Genomic DNA, 22,718 nt, shown 5'->3' with positions numbered 1-22,718 from the left:
TTTCTTTTTTTTTTCATTTCAAGTCCCTGAAAATCTTACAGCTGTCAACTTTAGTCATTAAACTTTTTTCCTTTTCAATTAAGTCCTTCTAGGTTCTGTTTTCAATGCTTTTATGCACTCAAAAACAATTGAAAGATGAAGGACCAGAGTTGATATCCAGGAAGAAATAGAGCCCTCCAACACAAAAGGCACACAAAATTGTAATTTGCTCCTTAAAATTTGAATGTTGTCATAAGTTGTCCCTATCCTTTTAGTTCAGTGTGTTTAGGTCCTTAATTTCTTTTTTTATTCATTTTAATCCCTAATTTTTGAGAAAAGAGAAAAAAAGCTATCAAAAATGATAAAAGAAAAAGAAAGTTGTCAATTAACCATAATCCATCAACAAAAAATTTCAATCTTGATATCAAAGGTATTTTTTTACTTTTATCTCGCCAAAAGAGTAAATCAAGGTTTGGAAAAAAAATTATTCTAGTAATTTTGGATTTTTGACTAATTTAGGGTGATTTGATGTCTAAAAATAGCTTATTTATGTGTTTAAAGTGTTTCAAAGGTATTTTAAGGTGGAAAATACAATTCAAAAATGAGTTTTTAGAGTTTTAAAACTCAAACCCTGATTTTCCAACTATCTTTAATGGTTGAAATCTTTACTTGTTAACAACGCTTTGTTTACACATCATCTATTTATTTATTTATTTTTAAAAGGGAATAACAATGTGTAATCCATCCTAATTTTTTTTTTTAAAAAAGCAAGAAAGCCAGGCGAGCAACCCTAGTCTTTTAGGCCTACGCACACCTAGGCTTCTTTTTTCAGCTAGGTCCAAGACTCCAACCTTCCAAGCGCACGTGCTTGACCTTTTTTTAATTCAACTATTTATTTTTTATTTTTTGTTAAATTTTAATTAGAATCCATTATAAATAAAATAATTAAAATTATGGTTAAAATACTTTTCATTAAATACCATTCAATTTGTTTTTCTTTTCAAATAAGATTATAGCAATTTTTTTATAATATTAACAATTATTTTTGTTAATTATTATATATAAATATAATATGCAAACAATCGTCAGTTATTCCGCCAGCCTTGACCAAAGGAGGGGGAGTTTATGATATTGAATATTCAATAAAAATAAAACACTTATCAAGATATTTTTTTATTATAAATTTGTTACAAAATTTTCTCAAATTATTTTTTTTCTTCAATTGTATACAAAATTTCAAGACATGATTTCTAATATTTTGTAATTAGAACTTGCATTTCAGATCATTATAGGTTTTTTATTTTAAAAACAAATGCTTTTTGATAAATAAATCATATTTTTGTTAAAAAACAATACATTGATAAGGAAATGTTGCTTGGGTTGAAGAGATAATTTATTACTTATTTTAAGTTATTAAAAATTGTTACAAAAATAATTTTAATTGCCTTTACTCTTAATTAGAAAAACATGCTTATGATAAAAAAATATATTTTAGTAAAACAATTACATGAATAAGAAAAAAATAGTTTGTTTAATGAAATACATGTTTTTACAATAATTTAAATAGCAACCTTTCTTAAAAATATTTATTTTAATTGTAAGATACCGATGTATAAATATATTTAAAAAATTTACCCAGCGTCATCGTAGATAAAATGAAAGAAACAATCGTTATAAACTATTTGCATTTATCTTTTTCATCTTAAAAAGAATGATATTTTATTTTAGTTTTTAATTAACAATACCAACTTTTCTTGCTATTTATTCATATGTTTTTTATTTTTTAATTCATTTTATTAGACATGGATATTATCTTTTCATTCCTCAATTATATCAAAACATGTATTTATTTATAAAATCAGCACCTTTTTTGTGTTAGAAATCAATTTGATCGGTTGTGTTTGTTTATATATGATCACGTTGCGCTTTTAAAAATAATTAATTTTTTTGTTATTTTTAAATTGTATTAATATCAAAAATAATTTTTTAAAAAAATATTATTTTAATATATTTTTAAATAAAAAATAATTTCAAAAATAACCATTATTACAACATCAACCACATCTTAAATTACAACATCAAACACATCTTAAATTCAACTCATAGCATGGCATGGGTTATCTTGTTGGTTAAACCAAACAAGCCACGTAAGAGCCCCAAAATTTGCTGTAGAGCGAGCTGCTGCGAGCGTGTACTCAAGGGAAATTGGTAGCTATTGGTTGGGTTGTGGCTTTTGAGAGTTCAGACTTCAGAATTTGTTGATTTGCTCTTCCAAAGACAACTAAGCAGACCGCTAACTAATGCGGTCAGGCTGTATGCTCAGAGAGGGAGTTAAGGACGACTATCCAGTAGCTGATGAGAAGTGTAACAAAGCCCTACCTGGCCCTTCAAAGTTTGCCAATCCTCCCCCCACGGATTCTAAATTAGGTTCAGCTTTTTCGATGTGTAGAATAAAACCAACAATTACCTATCATCAAAACTGAGGCAGCCAGGAAGCTCGTACTAGACTACTAGGTGCTTTCAAGTAGCAAAAACGAAGCACCCGCTAAATTTTCCAACTCTTACCACTTAAGACCAATATTGCCCCCTTGTCTGGAGCACAGGCTCCGAGTTGCATGCCCCACAGATGAGACAGAGACAACTATGATCAGCACATCCATCTCTGCATTTCTTTATATTTTCTCTCAAACATAGCGTTGTCCATCTGAAACTCACTCAATAACGTTTATTGGACACCACAAGCAACTAGGCAAGCATTGATTTAACTCTCCCCTAGTCCCTGTCCCAGGTCCAAAAGCTCACGGTAGTAGCTCCTAGCTCCTACTAAGGAGGCCAGTAACAAAAGTTCAAGGTGACAAACATTTCAATGTGGTTCACAGGAATATGCATATGATTAGATAATAAATTATGCAACTTAGGAGTGAACTTCAAGACACAGACGTGATACGAACAAATTAATGACTGCACAATCTAACGGTTTAGTCAGAGAGACTAGAAGAACATGCAAATTGATCAACAGAGAGGATTGTGGAGCTTTTTATAATTCAAAGATTGCTATAGACTTACTGCCTCCAATCTAGTCCCCATATTACATGACAGAAGAAAAAGAAAAAACAACTTATGAATTCATCAACAATAACAGATGTTGATGGACAGCTTTCGAACAGTTCTACACTCCTGGTACTAGCTCACAGCTTAGCAGGCTTTGGGAAGATATCGGGAGTGAATTTCTGCGCAGCACTCAAACTGCCCTTGATCTTCAAAGCACCCCTGCTTGCATCAAATAAAGTAGGCAAATAAAAAACAAGCAGCAAATTGAATTAAGGCAGGATAGAATAGAACAGCTAAAGTTCCCACCTCATGAAAGCCATCTGGGGATTCAACTTTCCATTAGCAAGCTTTATAAAATCTTCGTCCTTCAAGGAAAATGTGGCATCAGGTTTCCCTCCTTCATATTGCCCTAAATTTCAAAAATCTTGCACAATCAACAACTACTCTTGTTTAACAAAAAGGACAACTGTGTGTGCGCGAGCGCGAGCAAGAGAGAAAAATTCTAGTATCTAATGCATTGTCTAATTGATCTCACCCAAAAACAAAGCGTATCAGAAGAAAGTCAAGATCTTGTAGCTCTCACCTAGCAGAAACCTCATAATACTAGAAAGCGAAAATGCTTCCATCACCATGCTTTTATACAGCAGTTGTTCATACACCATCTACTATCAGTCCTGGTTGCAGTAGAGGGACCAGTGTGCTAATTCAACATACTAAAGATCCTCTCCTTTCATCATCCATTTTTTTTTTTAAAACAAAACTGTATTTTTTAGTTGATCTCTGTTAGGTCATGAAATAAGAAATAGGGCCAAAAACATATTGAAACCTCCCATTTTATTTATTTGCAAGATGTAGCTTTGTGTGTGTATCAAAATTCCAATCGGATAGCAGAAGAAAAGCAAACTTAATGGAAAAACCAATACCTTTGATGACCTCGCCTTTCTTGAGATCAATAGTGTAAATCACCTCATCAATCCCAATTTTCTGCAACCCAAACCCATAAGAAAACCACCAAAAAAAGAAAAGAAAACAATCTAAACATACACAAACAATCATAGAAAAAAAAGGGGGGGTTACCTTGGGGGAGATATTGAATTGATAGACAAGGTTAACCTTATTTTTGACAGCAACACCTTCTTCGGTCCCAAGGAACCTCTTCAAAAGCTCAAAAATGGCGTCTGACTTTAGCTCTGTAGTAGCCATTGCCAATATGTTATGTTGCTGCTTTGATAGATTGGTAAATATATAGAATTTAGTTTTGTGGGTTATTATCTTGTTTCAACGAATTAGATGGGGTTGGGGTCGACGGATTTTGTTTATGGTAGTCTGATCGAGGTAGATGATGGGATGATGAGGTGGAGGAGGAGGTCACGGTGGAACACGCATCCCAATACCCTGTTTGTTTTTTCTTAGGCTTTGCTATTTTATTAATTTATTTCCCGTAACGACGTGTTTCCTTTCCTTCACTTTTGGGAACCTCTTTCCTCTACTTGGTTGGTTGATTTTCCTTCCTTCTAATTTAGGTCGACCTCAATTTAATCCCTAATCAAGATATTCATTTTTCTATGGGATCCTGATCTTATAAATTTTATCAATATGACTTTAAATATTTTAGGAAATTCTAAATTTTCATTTTTCATTGACTTCGACCACACTTTCTTCGGATTGATATCTTTTTATTGCATGAAGTATGCGCATTATTCAAATAATATTAATAAAAATTGACGACAAGACTACATTGAGAAATGTAGATAATATTTGGAACCTAATTGATAATGCTTGTAAGTTTAGGACCTAATTGAAAATATATATACAATTGAGGAATTAAAATAAGGTTTACCTTACCTTACAAGGTCGGTTTCTTCACTTGTCTTACCGACACTAACTAGTATGGTTTTGTAATTGAGGTCTAGGTGTTGATTAATATTGTAGTTTAATTGTATTTTTAAATTTATTTTTTATGTATATATTTTTTAATCATTTTTAAAATGCTGATATTAAAAATAAATTTAAAAAATAAAAAATATTATTTTAATATATATTTTTTAAAAAAATTACCACACAGTCCTAAACATTCACATTACAAGAATCTTAAACAAATATTTTCAGTGAGTCTAGGATCAGGAAAGTAAGCAGAATCTTTTTCTTTTAATTTTTTTAAGGTTAGTACCAGTGAGAACTGTGTACGCATTTACTTGACCAATAGAGTCTCTCGCTGGATCCAAAACCTCATTTTTTATCCATGCCAAAACAGAAGGAGAATCCATTGTTGTGCCGCTAGAGCACCGTTGGGCTCTGGGTTTTATGCATTATAGAGCGTGCTTCTAGCTGCAGTGGTCTCAGCCCATCTTAGACATGTAGGTTGAGTTTTTTGCGTGTAAGATTCAACCAAAAAAAAGTTATTAGAACAAAAAAAATATATATAGTTTTTATGGTTAAGTTTTGTATATAATTAAATTATATTTAACCATAAAAACTAAAATAAACACTTTTTTAACAACCAGTCTTGATCTAAAGTTAACTTATTAAATCTGGTTAAATAAATTTTTTTTTAAAAAGTGTTTTTTATTTAAATATATTTTACATTATTTTTTTTATTTTTTATTTTCAATATTAGAAATATTAAAATCATAAAAAAATATTACAAATATTAATTTAATATTTTTTAAACCAAGTATATTTTAAAAATATATTTTTTAAAAAATAAAAGAAACAGTAAACCTTTATTTCAATATTACGATGTTCATTGCCGTTACAGTTACATTACAATTATAAAATAAATTATCAGTTATTTTTAATTCCCTGAGGGTTCTATGAGCAATCCACATGGATTTATTTTTCCCCATTTTGTCCTTGAAAATATTTTATAATATAGAAATTTAACTTTATTTCTTTCGATTTCAATCGTATGGGTTGTTATAGTGTAATCCATAGGGATCCTTTTTTTTTTTTTCATTTTATTCCTTGAAAAAAAAATACTACAGCATGGATTTTAAACTTTATTTCTTTTCAATTTTGTCCTCCCACTTTACATTGGAATGTTTTTAGGATTTAAAATTTGTTTTTATCTGCATGCTCTAGCATATCCAATATGAGATATAATTTGACATTTAACATTGCTACAGAAAGACTAATTTCTGGTTCATCCATTTCATTAAACAAGCCTTGTGCATTACCACTCCCACCAAAAAAAAAAAAACATATTGAAGGAGCGAGCTATATCAGTAAAATAAAATGGGTGAGTTGTTGGAGAACCAATTGTTTTTTTTTTTTTTTACCAATATGAGTGTTCGGACTAGTTTGCACGTACCTCGACTAATCCCACAACTCCTAAATTTAACGATAATATAAGCTCTTAGTAACTCTGAAATTTATGAAACTCGAACTAGTGATTTCTAGAGAGTAAATCTATAATTTAATCTGTTGAATTACACCTCTTAAAATTACCAATTATTCTTTTGCCATACGATTCCATTAGTAAGATCAGTAACAATAACCCTTGTTCATGATTGCTTAACCATTTAATATCTTGAATTGATTTGATAAGTTAATATATCAAAATTTATAATTTTAAAATTTAATTTGGATTAAATTTTAATTTTAATTAAAAATAATTATTACTTCAATCAAACCTAATTGATTAGCAGGTTGAACGAACAAACTTGGTTTAAATTTAACTTGGTCTATACCAATACTTTTAAAAATAATTGAGCTAAATTGATTCAACAATTTAAAGATTGATTAAATGACTTAGCGTGACAAGTATGCTTGGTACTTAATCTTGAAGGGTAGCTTAACTGGTTAGGGTTTATGTTTGATCTCTAATAGTCACGAGTTTGAAATTCCCTCAAAACCACTGGAGGTTTATATGATCATTAATTTTAAAGTACATAGAATTAATTAAAGTATGTGTAAGCTAACCCGAACATCAATATTAATAAATAAAATAAAATAAAAAGCTTGTTACTATCAAAATTCTTATTCGGGTTTCTTGTGCTTGCTTTACTTTTTCTGTCATCTGTCTACATTTTCTTAATAGAATCACTCATTTGTTTTGCATTGTTATTTGTTGGAGTTGGAAAACAAGTTGTTCTGAAACAATGTCATTATTATGGCCAAAATTGTGCGCTGCATTAAAACTATCAGTACCGGGCAAAATAAATGAGAGAGGGAGAGAGAAAATGTAAAGTTTTAAAAATAAAATTGCACTGGTCATTGGGAGGCACGTGCAACCAGGGTGCAAGACTTTTAATAGTCTTCCCATCAACAATGCATAGCCCAAATGGCAAGACTTTCTAATTGGGCTAGGCCCAAATAATTAGCATCCCTATCCATTTTCAATGCTATCTCGAGCAGATCGTGTGTTAGATTTTTATCTCAACACAGAAGAAAAATATTTAATTATCTCTTTATGCATAGTTTTTTCATAATATCTCCATGTAAAAGCTATGAAATTTTGGAGTGATATGGCAGATGCACTTGTACAGAATAAACAAATATTTGTTATATACCCCCTCGATTTGATATAAAAATGGCCAAGTCACAATGAGAATCGCAAGAGATAGAATTGAAGAGAAACATAGGACTTTTGCTAATTAGGAGCAAAAATAATAAATACTCGGCTAAAAAGGAATACGGTATTTATTATTTGTTAAAATGAAAAGTGAATTATGAGACAAATAGCATCTCAGCTTGTTTATCTAGAGCACCAATATCCTAGGTGGTATGTTCTTTCCAAAATCTGGCTGGAAGTCCATGCAATGGCACGGGGAACGGGCCATAATGAATCCCACTTTGAGATCCCACCACTTCCCACCTGCGAACCAAAATACAAAAAGCTCTCGTCAATACAGAGATTGGGCAGTATTTTTACAGGAAAAAGAGTTCCTGCGAATTGTTACAGATCTCCGACGTCCTCTGTAGTATCTTTTACATATGTTGATCTTACTGAGGTGATAAAACATTGAATCTAAGATCCAACGTATTGTTACAGGAAAAGGAGTTCCTGCAAATTCAGTGGTTAGTGTTTGGACATCAATACCATGATATAGTTTTTTTTAGGAAAATCCCAATGGAGGGGCCGACAGGAGGATATCTCATTTTCTATAACCAAACAGCAGACAGACAATACATTCGATAAATAGTTGTCGTGATTTTCAACAGCACCTGAACTTGGTGAGCAAATGGTGGATCATGATAAGCATCTCCAACTTGGCAAGTTCATTTCCTGGACAAGCATGCTGTCCACTTCCAAATGGCATAAATGTATTGGGTCTTGGTGCAACCTACACCAATAAAAGGGGGAAAAATAGAATGAGGATTAGAAAAAACAGAAATTCCCTTGGCCACAAACCGACTACCCTGTTGTTTTGGCTAAGGGGGGTTGAAAACGTGAATGGCTATTCATACCTCGAACCTTGTTGGATCAAATTTTTGAGGATCTCTAAAATATTCTGGATTGTGATGAGTATTCCTGAACAAAGGCATCACCTTCCAACCTTTGGGAATCAGGTACCCTGTCACAAAGTTCAGGGTCAGTCACTTTCCTCAAATGTCAAATTCTATGATAAATTGAAAGAATCATTGCCAAATCCAATATAAGTTCAATTGACCACTCCGTCTAAGTAGGATTATTTATGATTTTAATCTTGCATTTGTTCTCCAAACGTGGAAAACATTGTTGAATTTGACCAGCCCATCTGAACAGGGTGCCTTGTTATTTACTAAATACATGTGTGTAGGTCTGCAGGGATAACCCAGCGTTAGGACTTTGGGATTTCTACTGGGAGTCATAGGTTCGAATCGTTGGAAAGAGAGGATGGATTTAGGAATACCCTCAGTGTAGTCTTAAGCCAGTTTGGCTTCCAATGAAAGCACAGATATGAGTTATTCTTCCTCTTACCCTTGTACTCGACATCAGCCACTGCTTCTCTAAACGTGAAGGATATAATGCTTGCCATTCTCAAGCTCTCCAACACAACCTGGCAGTACGTAGTTTCTCGCTATTAGCCGTTTGTAACAACAAAATGGCATCCCACTTGTCAAATAAGTAAAAATATAAATCTACAGTTTCGAAATCCATGCCTTGTGCTTGAAAGAGTTATGAACACAGTTCTGTAACATACCTTTTGAGTAAATGGCATGTTTCTCGTTTGACTCCAACTCAATGGCTGATTACTTTCATCATTCAATTTGCGAATTGCGTTCTGTTCGGCCTATAGGAGACAGCATTACCAGTAATTATCAGCAACTAATACATTTACTGTATCTCTATAAGGATAGAATTCATAAACAGAGACGAAACAGATGGGAGAAAGACTTGTTCTAGACTCTGCTGATGATTTGGCTTGTTCTTAATCGTACCTTTACAGCCTCTAGAACTTTCTGGTTGCCATGGAGATACTTGGCAATCCATGTCATGGCACTAGCTGTGGTGTCTTGAGCAGCAAAAAACACGCCAATAATGTTATCCGCAATTTGATCATCGGTAAGGAGTTCTCCTTTCTCATTTTTCGAGTTCAATAGACAACCGAGGAGATCCTTCACAAGCAATCTCTTCTCTTTCCTTTCACGAATAATATCACCAAGAATCTTGCTTAATCTCTTTCTTGCCTGAAGAACATCGATTTTTGAGAAATTATTTTGAGGACTCGATGTTTGTCAAAGGACGTGCAATTAGTGAGATAGAATTGAACAAAATCTGATGTCAAATGTACTCTTGTTTGTTTTGCTTACCAGCACTGCCTTCCTGTAAGGAGTTCCTGGGAGGCTTGTTGGAAAGGAATTATAGCCTTTATCCACTATTCTGTAGTTCCTTTTCATTTCTTCTCTATATTGGGCTTCCAAATTGCCAAAAATTGCTAGTATTCCTACTTCAAAAGAAAACTGCGAAGGTAAAGGACAAATCCATGAGAACTTTAATGATTCTCGAGTAAAAGTATAAAAATAATACAAACATAACCTTAAAAAGTGCTCAGTTGTATGAGCAAGGAATATTAAACTATACAAGTATTCACTGAGAATAAATACTTAAAGAAAGCCATATAGGATATAGTCTGGGTGTAGCAAGATATCAAAGGTAGAAAAGTACCATTAAAAAATTGATCCAATCATTCGTGTAAAATATTGACTACATATTGAACCACACCAACTGACCTTTTTCATTTCTTGAAAGGTGTTAAGGACATGCCCGCCATCCCATGAATCTAAGGTAGAGGCTGCTGTGGATGAAATATCAGCAACCAAATTTCTGATTGAATCCAGAGACAAGGAGCTCTGAACCAACTTCCTTAGACGAATATGGTAATCTCCTTGATGGAAAAAAAGAGCTGATGGACCAATCAAATGTTCCTTACTTTTGGGATATGTTGGCTTGAACAAATGAGCTTGAGTCACAAGCACAAACCGAGCTGCCTCTGGGCTAGCCAGTATAATACAAGGGCAACCAAGAATGTGGGTCTTGAATATTTCTCCATACCTATATCACCAAGGACACCAAATTCAATTGCATGCACAAGAATGCTCATAAAGACTGAAGAAAACTACATATTGATCAGATGATCATCATGGGAAATACTTAAAATGATAAACACACACACACACACAAAAACAACCTTTTTTGTTTGGATGCAAAGAAGACATTTGGGTCTTGAGAGTAGAGTTGAAGGGTCTCTCCAATGTAAGGCCAACCCATTGATCCTGGTGGGAGCTTAATTCCTTTATTGGGTTTTTTCTTTTTTCTTATCTTAATTATACAAGACACTACACTTATGAGAAAGATGAGAACGTAAGCCAGAATCCCTCCCATCTCTGTCCCAGTCTCTGTCTCTCTCCCCTCGTGAGTAGGTGTTAGCTACAATACAATACAAGGTAATGGAAATAGCTATTCTAGTCATTGAGAGAGCAGGAGAGAGCCGATTTATAGATGTGCAGAGGATATATAAAAGACAAAAACACTAATCTGGTGTCTCATTTTATTTATGGTAGTAATTTAATTCGAACAAATTCAGACAACTTTTTATCACACAGGCAATTTTTACCATGGAGGATATTCACGTTCAAGCCTATCCAGATGTTTTACAATTTTCTTGTTAAGGCTTACTATCACCAGGATTCACCATTTGTTAGCCATCGATCACTCCTACTTAATTTGTTTATATGATCTTCAAAGGGAACAAACAGAATCACAAATCTTTTTACTTTGTTGTTCCTAGCCCCCAAGTCCAGCCTGAAGAATTGCTAAACGAATAGCTGACTAGAACATCCCCTGACTAGGGCATTTTTCTCATCTGGATAGTGGTGTGGGGGCAGGGGTCATTTGACAGTTTTACGTCCTGGTTTGTTTTAATCGCTACAGTTTAGAATCTTAGATTCTTTGTTATCGCTATTTGTCTCCCATATATATATGGACTGCACGTAACAGATTGAATTAGGCTTTTGTGGTAAGAAAACGTAGCTTTTCGGTGTTGGTGGCGGCAAGGGTTGGTAGAAATCCTGCATTCATGGGAGAATGAAAGCTCTGTATCACAGAAGAAAGAAAAAAAAAAGAGGCATTGATGATCATATTTCAATTTGCAGCCTATCTTGGTTCTCAAAACAGTAATATGGATGTGCAATGTGAAAAGAAAATTATCTGTGCTTAAAATTTCCAAAAAACCCTGTTTATTGTGTTTTTGTGTGGAGGAGCAACCCTGTTTTATGCGTTCATGATTTTACTAGAAGCAGATAGACAGACAAACAGACAAAATCCTGATCACGGATTGCGAAATGTTATTCCATACTGTGAAACTCAAATCAAACAGATCAATGAAGATTCGATACAGCTTCGAAAATAGATTTTTCTAGAAATTCAAGACAAAAAAAAATGATTGGGTGATCAACTTATTTTATGGTAGTTTGGGCAGGTAATCTGACATAATGTAATGCCACCGTCCTACATAATCATTACAAGAAACAACTAGTGTCTTCCTTCTTGACTTCCATATAACTTCCCCTTCATGAGAAGCTGGAAGAAAACGCAATTTATTGAGAGAGAGAGAGAGAGAGAGCCTAATATTCTTACAATAGCATTGAACAACTCACAGTCCTACATTAATCATAACTCTGTTTGATCTATCCTTTACATTAGTTGTGTTACCTTCGACTACAAAACGACACACAATCCCCTAATTCCGACCACCACGATTGGTTCTTCAATATGGCTGAGAACTGGCCGCACCAGTCCCTTAATTTTCCGAGAATGAAGCACTGCTTCAACAAGTCTTCGTTTTACTGCTGGTTTTGATAAGAACTAGACAAGGGATAAGTGCATTCGTTTTGCTTCGGCAGCAGGGGATTTGACTGAGCTGTCAAATGCTTATTTCCTAGCAAATGATTTAACTTGGACTGAGCGCGCAAAACCTAGACTTCTTAATTTTGTTTTTATGGTTCATAAAAGTAATAACTTAACTCCTAGATATTGCTTAATCATTTCATCTTTTGCTATATCATAAACATCATTAATTTTTATATCATACTATCATTAATAAATAATACTCTAATTGTTATAAATTACAAATTAATTTAATTTTTCCTAAGTTTTCAGCAAAATTCATAATTAACTAGAATTAATTGAAACTCAACTAATTATTCATCATTTCTTCAATTCAAACTTGTTTAACCAAAATTAATACCTTTTAATTATTATTAATTCCACACAAAAAAATTTTCTCCAAATCTTCAACTTAAACATAAAATTGATTAAAAACATTAATACCTATTAAATTACTCATTACTTCTTCAATTCTAATACACTTGAGTTATAAAATCACACTCAGTTTTAAAGTAACAAATTAAGTTTATTTTTCTCAAATTCCAAATAAATTTAAAGTACATATTATATATTTAATACAACAAAATTATTATTATAAAACAAGTAAGATACTTAAATATACATGTAAACTATAAAAGTAGACAAACAAATTTCAAGAAATTAACTTTAAATATAAATGAGTGTTACAACAAAAAAGAACATATTTTTTTATTTGGTGGAGTAAAGTTTGACAAGAAAAAAACCAAAAAAGGAAGGTTGTGTCTAAGTTTAGGGTTTGAATTGAAATCAAAGAAGAAGAAGATAATGTTTTAATTCTTTTTAAAAATCGCTAACTAAAATTCTATGAAATTTATCTTTTAATTTTTTTTTATTTAATTGTCATTTTCGTTGAAATTACAAATAAACATTTTATATCATAATTTTCATCAATAAATAATAATAGAATAAATTTTTTCAATGTTTTCATTATTTCTTTTCAATTTTGAACAATGTATTTTATGCGATACATGATGCATAAAATTGTTATAAATGTCATTTCTTAGGATTTTAATAATAATGTGACAAGCAAACTTGGTCATCAATATTTTATTTGTTAGTAAATAGGTTTACTTCCTCCTCGAGGATTAAAATTCTATATGAAGCCACAAACTGATATGGCAATTAAGATAAAATATTATAAATTCTATGTAAATGGTTTTATGACATCATTGCATCAAATAATAAACATTTTTTTATATAAATTTTCTGTTTGTATAGATATTTCTTTTACGTATATTAGTTTTTTTTGTATAACATTAATGAAATAATTGATCAATAAAAGCTTTAAGCTATTGAATGCGTGGCAAAATTAGAGCTTTACGCTTTGTACAAATAACTATAGACAAGTAAGAAGGAAAATATGTAAAAGACTTAATAGAAAAAGAAAAGAAGTAAAAATGTAAATTCCTTTTTTAAAAAACAAATCTCTTTACTTAAGTTGCATGAATGAATGTAAAAATAAAAAAATAAAAATAAAAAATTATGTCAACACTCTTATTAATTAATATTAAGTTGACTGCTAGAAGAATTTACACTTTATCACTAATAAGATCTCAATACACCGCTTATTACATCATCGTTAAAGATAATGTTTGATTATTAAAGGAAGTTTACACGTGCTATCCAAAATATACTGGTTACTCCCACTCTCCAACTATTTTTTAAAAAAATACATTTTATGTATGTTAAATTATGTAATTATGTGGGTGTCTATTTAGTAATTATGAAAAACTATAATAAAATAACTAAAATACTCATGAACACAGTTTCAAGAAAATAATATTTGAAGTGTAGTTGATTAATTATACCATGAAGGAAAAAAACCCTTGCCCCTAGTCTTACGAAACGGTATTTTACTAAATGACCCCTTTTTAATATATATAATAATAAGCAAGTATATGTGATTATTATTCCATACGAATATCAACATAAGATTAATTGTTTTTTGTTTAGGCTTGGTGCATGCTAGTAGTATTTGACATGTCATTATTATTCCACGCACCAAGATAAGACCAATTTCTTGTTTTTTCTTACAGCATTCTACTATTGGAAATTTTTGGCTAATTGCGCACAAGATAAGACCACTTTCTTGGCTAGTTGGGCTACTTTCGTAAACACTAGTAGCATAGCCAAGAAATTTCGTGTGGAGAGGTTAAATTAAGAAAAAATCTAGAAGAAACTAGAAGTTAAAATTTACTTAAAATTACTCAATGGATAAAGGGAAAAAAATCTTGGCAGGGACTAGGGCCTCCTATCCCCTACCTTCACTCCTGACAAGCACAAGTTATGTCACCAATAATACCATAACTAGCCAAAAAAAAAAGTTACATGCGTCATTGTCAATGACACAACTAAATAAAATGTGTAATTTTTTTCTGATTGTATTAATTTGTAAAATATTTTTATTGTTCGTGGAAATTTGAAAGAAAACATTTTGCATTTTGTCAAAATGGCATCCAGCTGTCGGAATTCTTAAGGTATCCGACCTGTCAGATCAGGTCTGATTTCTCGATTGTCCCCACCATCTCATGCTGTACGAAAACAGAAACTGCATACGTGGAAGTCTCTGGATCATGGACTCGATCCACTTGGGAGTTCTCAATCCCTCATAGGAGTACCCCCCCTTCCACCTTCACAGACTCGCGGTTCCTTGTCACCAGCATGGCTAGCTGGACTTTGACACTTGTCACAATCCCGATGGCCCATTTCGAGAAACTTCAGATACGATATTGCTTCCTTCACTATATTATCAGGCCTACTTATTTGTAAAACTTCAGCGTGGGGCTGTTCCTTTCTTTTCTTTGTTTCTATTATACACACACACACACACACACACTATCCGTGTTCAGTCTCGTCTGCATCGTCGATAAATTATTTTTAAATTTAAATTAATTATTTAAATTCAGTTCTTCTAAATTTTTAAAAAAAGCTAATTAGTTTCTCTGTTTTTTTAATCTACGTAGAAAAGTCAAGAATTTTTTCTTCCACGGTAAGATAAAATGGTATTCATATATTCAAAGTATGTAGTTTAAAATTGCACATTAGGGCCAGTAAGTAACATTTTTGGTCTAGAAGGAGCCTTTTGTATGATAGCGGAAACCTTTTGAAAAAATCCATTCAACTTTAGGGACCATTTGGATTTCAGGTCGGCTGGGAAGTGGGAACGGCCCCCATTGACCCTGCTATTGGGTATGCACAAGCACCATTGCCTTGAAAAGGGCGCCTTAAAAAGAATTTTAGTAATTTACTATTCTATTAAAAAGAGAATATGTTCAGATATTTTGAAGAAATTCATAAGAGAAAAAAAAGAGTATAGAATAATGATTTATTTTAAGGAGCAAACTATATTTAGCTGTAACACAGCTTATTAATTATCTCCTCCAATATTTCTTCAAACTCGTATCCTTGTCATATATGCTAGATTGTGGTTTTTCGTTTTTGTTGGAATAATTATGTATGAAGTTACAATTCAAATAAATATATATTCTGTCAATTCAATCTATGATTTAATAATTCTGTTTAAATATAACACAGGTTTCACATGGTGATATAATTAGTTTGGACAGCGCTACTCGGCAGCACTTGCTTTCTCTCTGTCCTCTTTGCTTGCGAGTACCAACTCCGCCTCTGTTGGGCAACCATCCTGTTTACTTTTGCTTTAAATTATTTTATTTTTTATTTTAAATTAATATTTTTAAATTATTTTTAGATATTAATATTAAAAATAATTTTTTTAAAAAATAACTAAAATTATATTTTCAAACACGCTGCATCGATAACGGAGTTAAATTCATAGTTGTCATGTTGTCATATTGTTTGTCGTCGCTGAGCTCTCTGCAAATGGAAGTTGAGCACGTGTGTGTAAGAAGAAAACAAACCAATAATTCGATAGGGTATGTACGGGTGGGTCCCATGGCATCGATGTGGCCATCCATTATGTTTTTAGTCACATGGTCACTCTGATAGCATCTTTAGAAAAGTTAAATGGAAAATATTTTAGGTTTTTTTTTTTTTTTTTTTTTTGGCACACTTCAAGAAAAAAATCAAACAAAATACTAAAATGTTTTTTTTTCTATAAATATTATTTCTACATATTTTTTTAAAAAGCCAAAACCAACAAAGTGGGGTCATTAAAAAAATAAATCAATTAAATATAACCATGTGGAAAAAAAAAATAACATCAAACTTATTAAAAAAATAATAAAACACTTGTTTCTTCCACTCCAATATAAATGGTTTTTTTTCATTGGAATAGATATGATAAAAAAAGTTATATTTATACTATTCAAAATACTATTTTATTAATTTAGCTTTTCAAAATAGTATTTTGCATTGGAAATGCTCTGAAAAATAGTCTGAAAAGTAGTAAACACGATAGGCATGGTCCAGTAAAAGTAATAAGCAAAAAATAATTGGGTTAGGCCACCCTTTTACCATAGCTGTTAAACCTGGTTTAACAGGGGAACTAAAAAAAATCAGAGATTCAAAACTTTACCCGATTGAATTTCTAGTTAAACCATGTTATATAAGTCCTAGTTGACTCAAGTGGGTTTTTAATTATTTGATTGAACTAGTCTAAATCAGATAAAATTAACGATAAATATTTTTTTTTTATAAAAAAACTATTATTTTAATAAAATAAAAAATTAACTTCAAGTCATCAAATAACATGTATATTTATGTTAATTATTGGATGAAGTCTAACGAGTGTGACTCTATAAAAATAATAATTAAAAGTAACTAATCAAATAGTTTATAAACTAGTAAAAAATAATTTTTCAGATCAAAAGTATTATTTTACAATTAACTCATGCTCAGACTCTAATTGAGTTTGCACTATCTTAACTCAAAGCTCACTTTATCTAAGGTATTTTCTCTCTTAAAGTTTTGATGCCCTATGACCTCATTATTAATTTCTAAGGTATCACTGTATAAATCAAAATCACGTGAAAGTCTTGTAATATTTTAACATAGGATACAAGGTTTTTAGGTTTGAAAATTTATCAATTAAAAGTATTTTTAGATTAATTTTTCATTCATCCATAATTAGTTTTAGACATGTTAATGTTTCATATTAAAATAATTATAGTAAAGAAAAAAAATCAACAAATCTTAACCCTAAACATGAATAAACCTCTTTTTTAAAAAATTTAAACTTAAATGTGCCTACCAGTCATGTCTAAACCAATTTCTAATAATTTCTCAAATGAATAAAAATTGTTTGACCAGTATATAAAGACTAAAGAATTCATAAAGAGAAATTAAATTGATAAATCACTGTATCAAGATTGAAAGTTTTTTTATTTTGAACCTTTCTATTAACATATTATTGAATTTAATCAGCTCATTAGTAAACATGAAGTCTTCAACTTTTTAGCTTTTTATTATAAATCGATGTGCTCATATTGTTTTCTTCATAAATTTTTCTTTAGTTCTCATTGTTATGTTCATTTTAACCTTAAACAACTTAATTTTACAAGTGTTTTCAGTGTTTTACAATTCAAACAAACAATCATATTTATAATTCATATAGGTAATCTATCATTAAAAATATCATGCTACACTTAACTTGGTTTTTATGAATTTAGACTTGGTATTTTTATGAATTTTGAATTAGATATATAGATTCATTACTTCTTTCAATTGTTTTTAAAAAAAAATTATAAATTTTTATTCTATATAAACTTCACACTTACAGTTTTTTTTCTCAAAAAATCATAATTGATAATAATTTAAAATTCATTAATATTTGTATAAAATTATAATTCATGTAACCTAACCTGCTATGTCATACATCACAAAACTTAAGTAAGAATGAAAAAGATGCATTGTTGTTATTGTTGTTTTTTTTTTTTTTGTTATAATGGTCATTATATTCATTTTTAAAAGGCTACCATATAGGTATCCTTTTCAACAAATATATCACTATTTATAAGTATAAACCTTATCACTTTTAAAGACTATTTTGAACCTATTTTTTGCTTAACAATAAAACAAACAATGTTCTTCTTATTGTCAATAATATAAAGCACATTGCTAAGTGTGAGAATTTTTCTAAGAGTAATCTTTAGTGTAACTTTCCTAATTCTTAATATCTTTGAAGTTGATGATTTTTTTTATGAAAATTATATATATCATCTACTTCTTTATAAGTGGAGGACATTATTTTCTTGATGCATTCATGTCTTATTGCACACATCTGTATCTTTTTGTGTTTTTTTAAATACTATTTTTTTATATAACCCAAACATTATTATAAAAAAATCATTTTGAAATTATGAATTATCCCCTCTAGTAAAGCTTTCAAAAATTTGAATCCAAGAGTAATAGAGTTATTTCTTTTCAATTAATCAATGGTCCGGTCTATATATGGCTACACCTCTATTTACATCCAAAAGAATATCTTTTTAATTAATTATTAGTGAATTGAATCAAATTATGAAATTTGTTTATTACCAAGGACTAAAAGTGATACTATTAGCAACATGAAGGACGAAAACATGAATATACAAGCCAAATTTCATCCATTGAAAAATCATGTGCGCTAACTTTGATTATAATGAAAAATTGTATGTGTGGCCATGATCATTGCATGTTGTGTTGATAAGGAAAAATCCGTTAGGTTGCAATTGCTTTACAATTACATAATAAACTTAAAGGTGCTTAGTGGTTTTGTTGCACTAATGTTTATTGTTAACACTTGTGTTTATAAATATGACAATAATTGTTTTTTAAAGCGTTTTTTGTTTAAAAATATATTAAAAAAATTAATTTCGACATCAACACAATAAAATGATTCAAGAACATAAAAAAATTAATTTTAAGTAAACAATAAAGTTTTAATGAAATACCATTTAGAACCCAGTTCCAAACTACACCTTAATTTTATTGCTAATTACAGTAGTATGTTTTTTTTGTCGTCAAATTATTTTTTTTATTGCACTCTATTGTGAGCTATTTTTGTAAGTTGATAGTCTCTTATCTTTATGTATTATAGAGATTGAAAGGTTTTTATCATATTGTAAAACTTGATTGGAGATCGATTTAATAAGACTTCGTTTGAATTTGTAGTGGAAAAACACAAATGAAAAAAAAAAGAATTAACTTAAAAAAAAACATAAGAAAATCACATAGTTGATTTTGAATTTGCTCAAATTTTTAACTTTTATTTGAAGAGAGAAGTTTAAATGAAGTGTTTTTTACCCTCTATCTTACAGGAAAAAAATAAGTCAGGGTTGAGTAAAAATAAATTTTAATTATGTGTTCCTATACTGAATTAGAGGTGTTTTGGATTAAAAAATTAGTTTATTGATATTCTAAAGATGTTTATTAAATATTTTTAGATGAAAATAGGTTGATAAATGTTTTTTTTTAATCCAAAAAAACTTCAACCCAATTTTTCAACTAACGCTTTGGTGACTATAATCCTATCAAGCAAACAATGTATCATCTGTCATGATAAATAACGCATTGTTTGATTTATTTTAAAAATAAATAAATAAAAGAATGGATAATATGTTATTTAAAACAAAAAAAAAAAAAAGATGAAGAAGAAGGCCAGACATGTGAACCCAATCTCTTTGGCTCAATCCTTTTTTTATGTTTTTTTTATTTTTTGTAGTTTTTTATTGAAATGCACTATAAAAAAAATCCTTAACATGATTTTTAATTATTATTCAATTTTTTCCATGTTTCTAAATTTTAATGGAAATGTTAACAATTATATATTTAATGGAAATGTTAACAATTATTTCCTTTTTATTTCAAATCAATATAGTTTTTTTTATATAAAATTTTGTATTTGTTGTTGCTTTTTATTCAAAGAACATGCTACTAATAAAAATAATTTTTATTTTCAAAATGAAAAAAAAAACTACATGAACCAAAAAAGGTAATTTTGATTTTAAAAAATTTATATATCCTTGATAGTTTTATTCATTGTCTTTTCATTAGATATCTATTTTTAATAATCATTTAATTAAATTAAAAATAGATTTTCGTTGTTGATTCAAAAAAAAAAAAAGTTTGAGTTATAATAAATGGCTTCTTTAATTAATTTGTGTAACATGCGGCAGATAATGAATGGATTTGATCGATGGCAGAAAAAAAATAGTGGAGATATTCTATAGCTGTTCATCATAATCAATGGTAGGAAAAACAAAATTGTGGTCGAGATGAAACTCTGATTAATATCGGGATATATAATCATCAGCAGTCACCCAGATAGGGATGACTACCATGAGCTTTCAGTATGCCACGTCACAATTTCCAGCTGGAGGATCCCGGAAAGTAGATGAATTATTGGAATGTGGATATCACAAGGTAGAAGGGAATCTAACGACATTAATCATCACCATATGGGCATGGTCTCGAGATCATGACAGCTCTTACTGCTTCCACTAAGACCTCCATCATATGCATGGTGAAGGTGGGCTCATCATCATCATCGAATGATTGCTTTCTCGGTGTATGAATTAGATTGCCCTACTCTATAAAACGAGAACATTGCTCGCGTTTTAATGGAAATGAGGCAGTACTGGCTGGTGAGGGTGAACACACGGGGGTGAGGGTGCTAGCAAAAGCTCGACACCATTATGAATGATGGGGCAAGAGCATGGTCGTCTGGTTCCAGTCGGAGGCCGTGATTGATGACACAAGGAAATGGTGAAGCCATCATTTGATGAGGGAGTGTTTTCCGAGTGTGGAACCCGTCAAGATATTTGGCCACCATGCACTCCTTTTCCATGATCCTCCACTCCCCATCGTGACACGTCATTTTCATTATTTGATATTTATATTTAGCCTGTCATCCATTACTGCAGCTCTCCCCCGCAGCAGCGCTCTTTCTCAGTTCTATTCCAATCCTCTCATCACAGATTTTGGGGAGAGGGTAGCTACCTTCCGAGCAAAAGAAATTTGTTCCTTGTAAGCTCTATGGAACTCTTATAATTCAATTTAATTTCATTTCATAAACATGTTTTTCAGTTTAAAATCTTTTTAAGTGTATTTATTTGAATTCCAAATAAAAATTTAATTGCTAAAAAATAACCAAAAACAAATCAGAGAAGAGACACCCTCTTCTTTCCTACCCTTTTGGAATTGACATTAAAAATATTATTTCAAAATACCCTTAATGCAAACTTCATTTTCTTACAAAACTCTTCACTACCTCTTTCCTTCATTTTCTAACACTTTCTTTCGTATAGTGGGATTACTGTACAAAATATAAAGGCTAGTGTCTAAACCTTTTTGAGCTGGGTTCGTTTGACCAATTGTAAATTGTAAAAAGTTCCTTACATTTTATTACAAAAACAAAAATTGTATGATTTCATTGTCTCTATCACGTAAGCCAACCATTCAGTATACAAACAAATGGGCTTGGCTTGTAGATTTATCGTAATCTTATTGAAATATAACTATGTTTTGAATGGTTGGTACAGTATTCCAAACACTTGAATTGAATTTAATTATGTGGTATGAGAATTGTAATAGATTATGTATTGAATTTAATTTTGGTTCCAAACATATTAATGTTTTAGTATCATTTCGATGATTATTTCTTGCATCAAAATCCTTTTCTCTTCTTCACATCAAACATGCCGAACAGAGCAAAACTAATCGTCGATTTCGTCATGATATATTTCGTGAAAAACTGCAAGTTTTCACATAAACAAGTTTGCATTACACTACGCCGCCAGAGTGCTGATGGTTATGTCCCATCTCTTTCCGTTCCTTGGATCAAGCCCAGAAAAACTTCCCAAAAACCTTGGGCCAACGTGCGAGCAGTACCCATTCGGACCTTCAATGGCTTCATACTTGCCAACTTTCCAGCTTCAGAATCGGTTTAAAATCCATCACTGTAAATGTTAAACCCAACAATTAATCGACATTAATGACCCTTGTTTACCGGACATATAAACTTGCATATGAAGATATAACAAAAGCTAGTAGCCTTGAAACAATGCACGTATGATCAAAGGCTGATTTTGAAGTTGCTAGGGGCAAGCATGAGGTCGTGAGCAGGGCGGAGGTTGCTGTCTGCCAGAGGGGTGGGAAGTATACTTGCGTAATTGAGGCCCAATCAAGTAAGAATCCAGTTACAGTTATTGCTCAAGTTACCTAAACAACGAGATTCCATATCTAAGATATTGATACAGAACTCGTCTTAGTATAGGTGGTATTTTAATTTGGCAATTAAATAAATAAATAAAAACATGCATTTAATGGGTATTCGAAACTAAAAAAAGGCCTAAATAAAATGTGAGTGAAGTAAACAAGGGAAAGCCTAATGGGGCTCAGGTTGACAAAAAGCTTTGAATGACGATCAATAAAGAGATCA

The 22,718-nt window shown here is 31.1% G+C and overlaps 2 protein-coding genes and 1 long non-coding RNA gene across 3 annotated transcripts in view; all 3 read right to left on the bottom strand.

Moving 5' to 3' along the window:
• Positions 1 to 22,718, bottom strand: part of LOC118062619 (uncharacterized) — a 74,418-nt gene that overhangs the window by 26,549 nt on the left and 25,151 nt on the right. The gene's annotated exons all lie outside the window — the stretch shown is intronic.
• On the bottom strand, positions 2,988 to 4,480 carry LOC118028952 (sterol carrier protein 2). Its single transcript, XM_035032703.2, has 4 exons — positions 4,108 to 4,480; positions 3,954 to 4,014; positions 3,337 to 3,439; positions 2,988 to 3,249 (listed from the first exon to the last, which is right to left on the bottom strand). The coding sequence occupies exons 1-4, from the start codon at positions 4,231 to 4,233 to the stop codon at positions 3,168 to 3,170; spliced, it is 372 nt and encodes a 123-aa protein (XP_034888594.1). The 5' UTR covers positions 4,234 to 4,480; the 3' UTR covers positions 2,988 to 3,167.
• On the bottom strand, positions 7,569 to 12,373 carry LOC118028932 (abscisic acid 8'-hydroxylase CYP707A1). Its single transcript, XM_035032688.2, has 9 exons — positions 10,644 to 12,373; positions 10,186 to 10,507; positions 9,766 to 9,915; positions 9,394 to 9,642; positions 9,156 to 9,245; positions 8,933 to 9,011; positions 8,440 to 8,546; positions 8,197 to 8,315; positions 7,569 to 7,846 (listed from the first exon to the last, which is right to left on the bottom strand). The coding sequence occupies exons 1-9, from the start codon at positions 10,835 to 10,837 to the stop codon at positions 7,747 to 7,749; spliced, it is 1,410 nt and encodes a 469-aa protein (XP_034888579.1). The 5' UTR covers positions 10,838 to 12,373; the 3' UTR covers positions 7,569 to 7,746.

Source organism: Populus alba, chromosome 2, assembly GCF_005239225.2.
Source record: "Populus alba chromosome 2, ASM523922v2, whole genome shotgun sequence".
Lineage (NCBI taxonomy): Eukaryota > Viridiplantae > Streptophyta > Magnoliopsida > Malpighiales > Salicaceae > Populus > Populus alba.
This window is presented reverse-complemented; position numbering and strand designations above follow the sequence as displayed.

Coding starts and splice junctions, on each gene's coding strand:
- LOC118028952 (XM_035032703.2), bottom strand. CDS start 4,233: ATGGCTACTACAGAGCTAAAGTCAGACGCCATTTTTGAGCTTTTGAAG. Junction 3,440..3,953: donor GAAAGGCGAGGTCATCAAAG/GTATTGGTTTTT, acceptor TTTGAAATTTAG/GGCAATATGAAGGAGGGAAA. Junction 3,250..3,336: donor CCCCAGATGGCTTTCATGAG/GTGGGAACTTTA, acceptor TGATGCAAGCAG/GGGTGCTTTGAAGATCAAGG.
- LOC118028932 (XM_035032688.2), bottom strand. CDS start 10,837: ATGGGAGGGATTCTGGCTTACGTTCTCATCTTTCTCATAAGTGTAGTG. Junction 10,508..10,643: donor TTTGCATCCAAACAAAAAAG/GTTGTTTTTGTG, acceptor TTGGTGATATAG/GTATGGAGAAATATTCAAGA. Junction 9,012..9,155: donor ACATGCCATTTACTCAAAAG/GTATGTTACAGA, acceptor ACGTACTGCCAG/GTTGTGTTGGAGAGCTTGAG.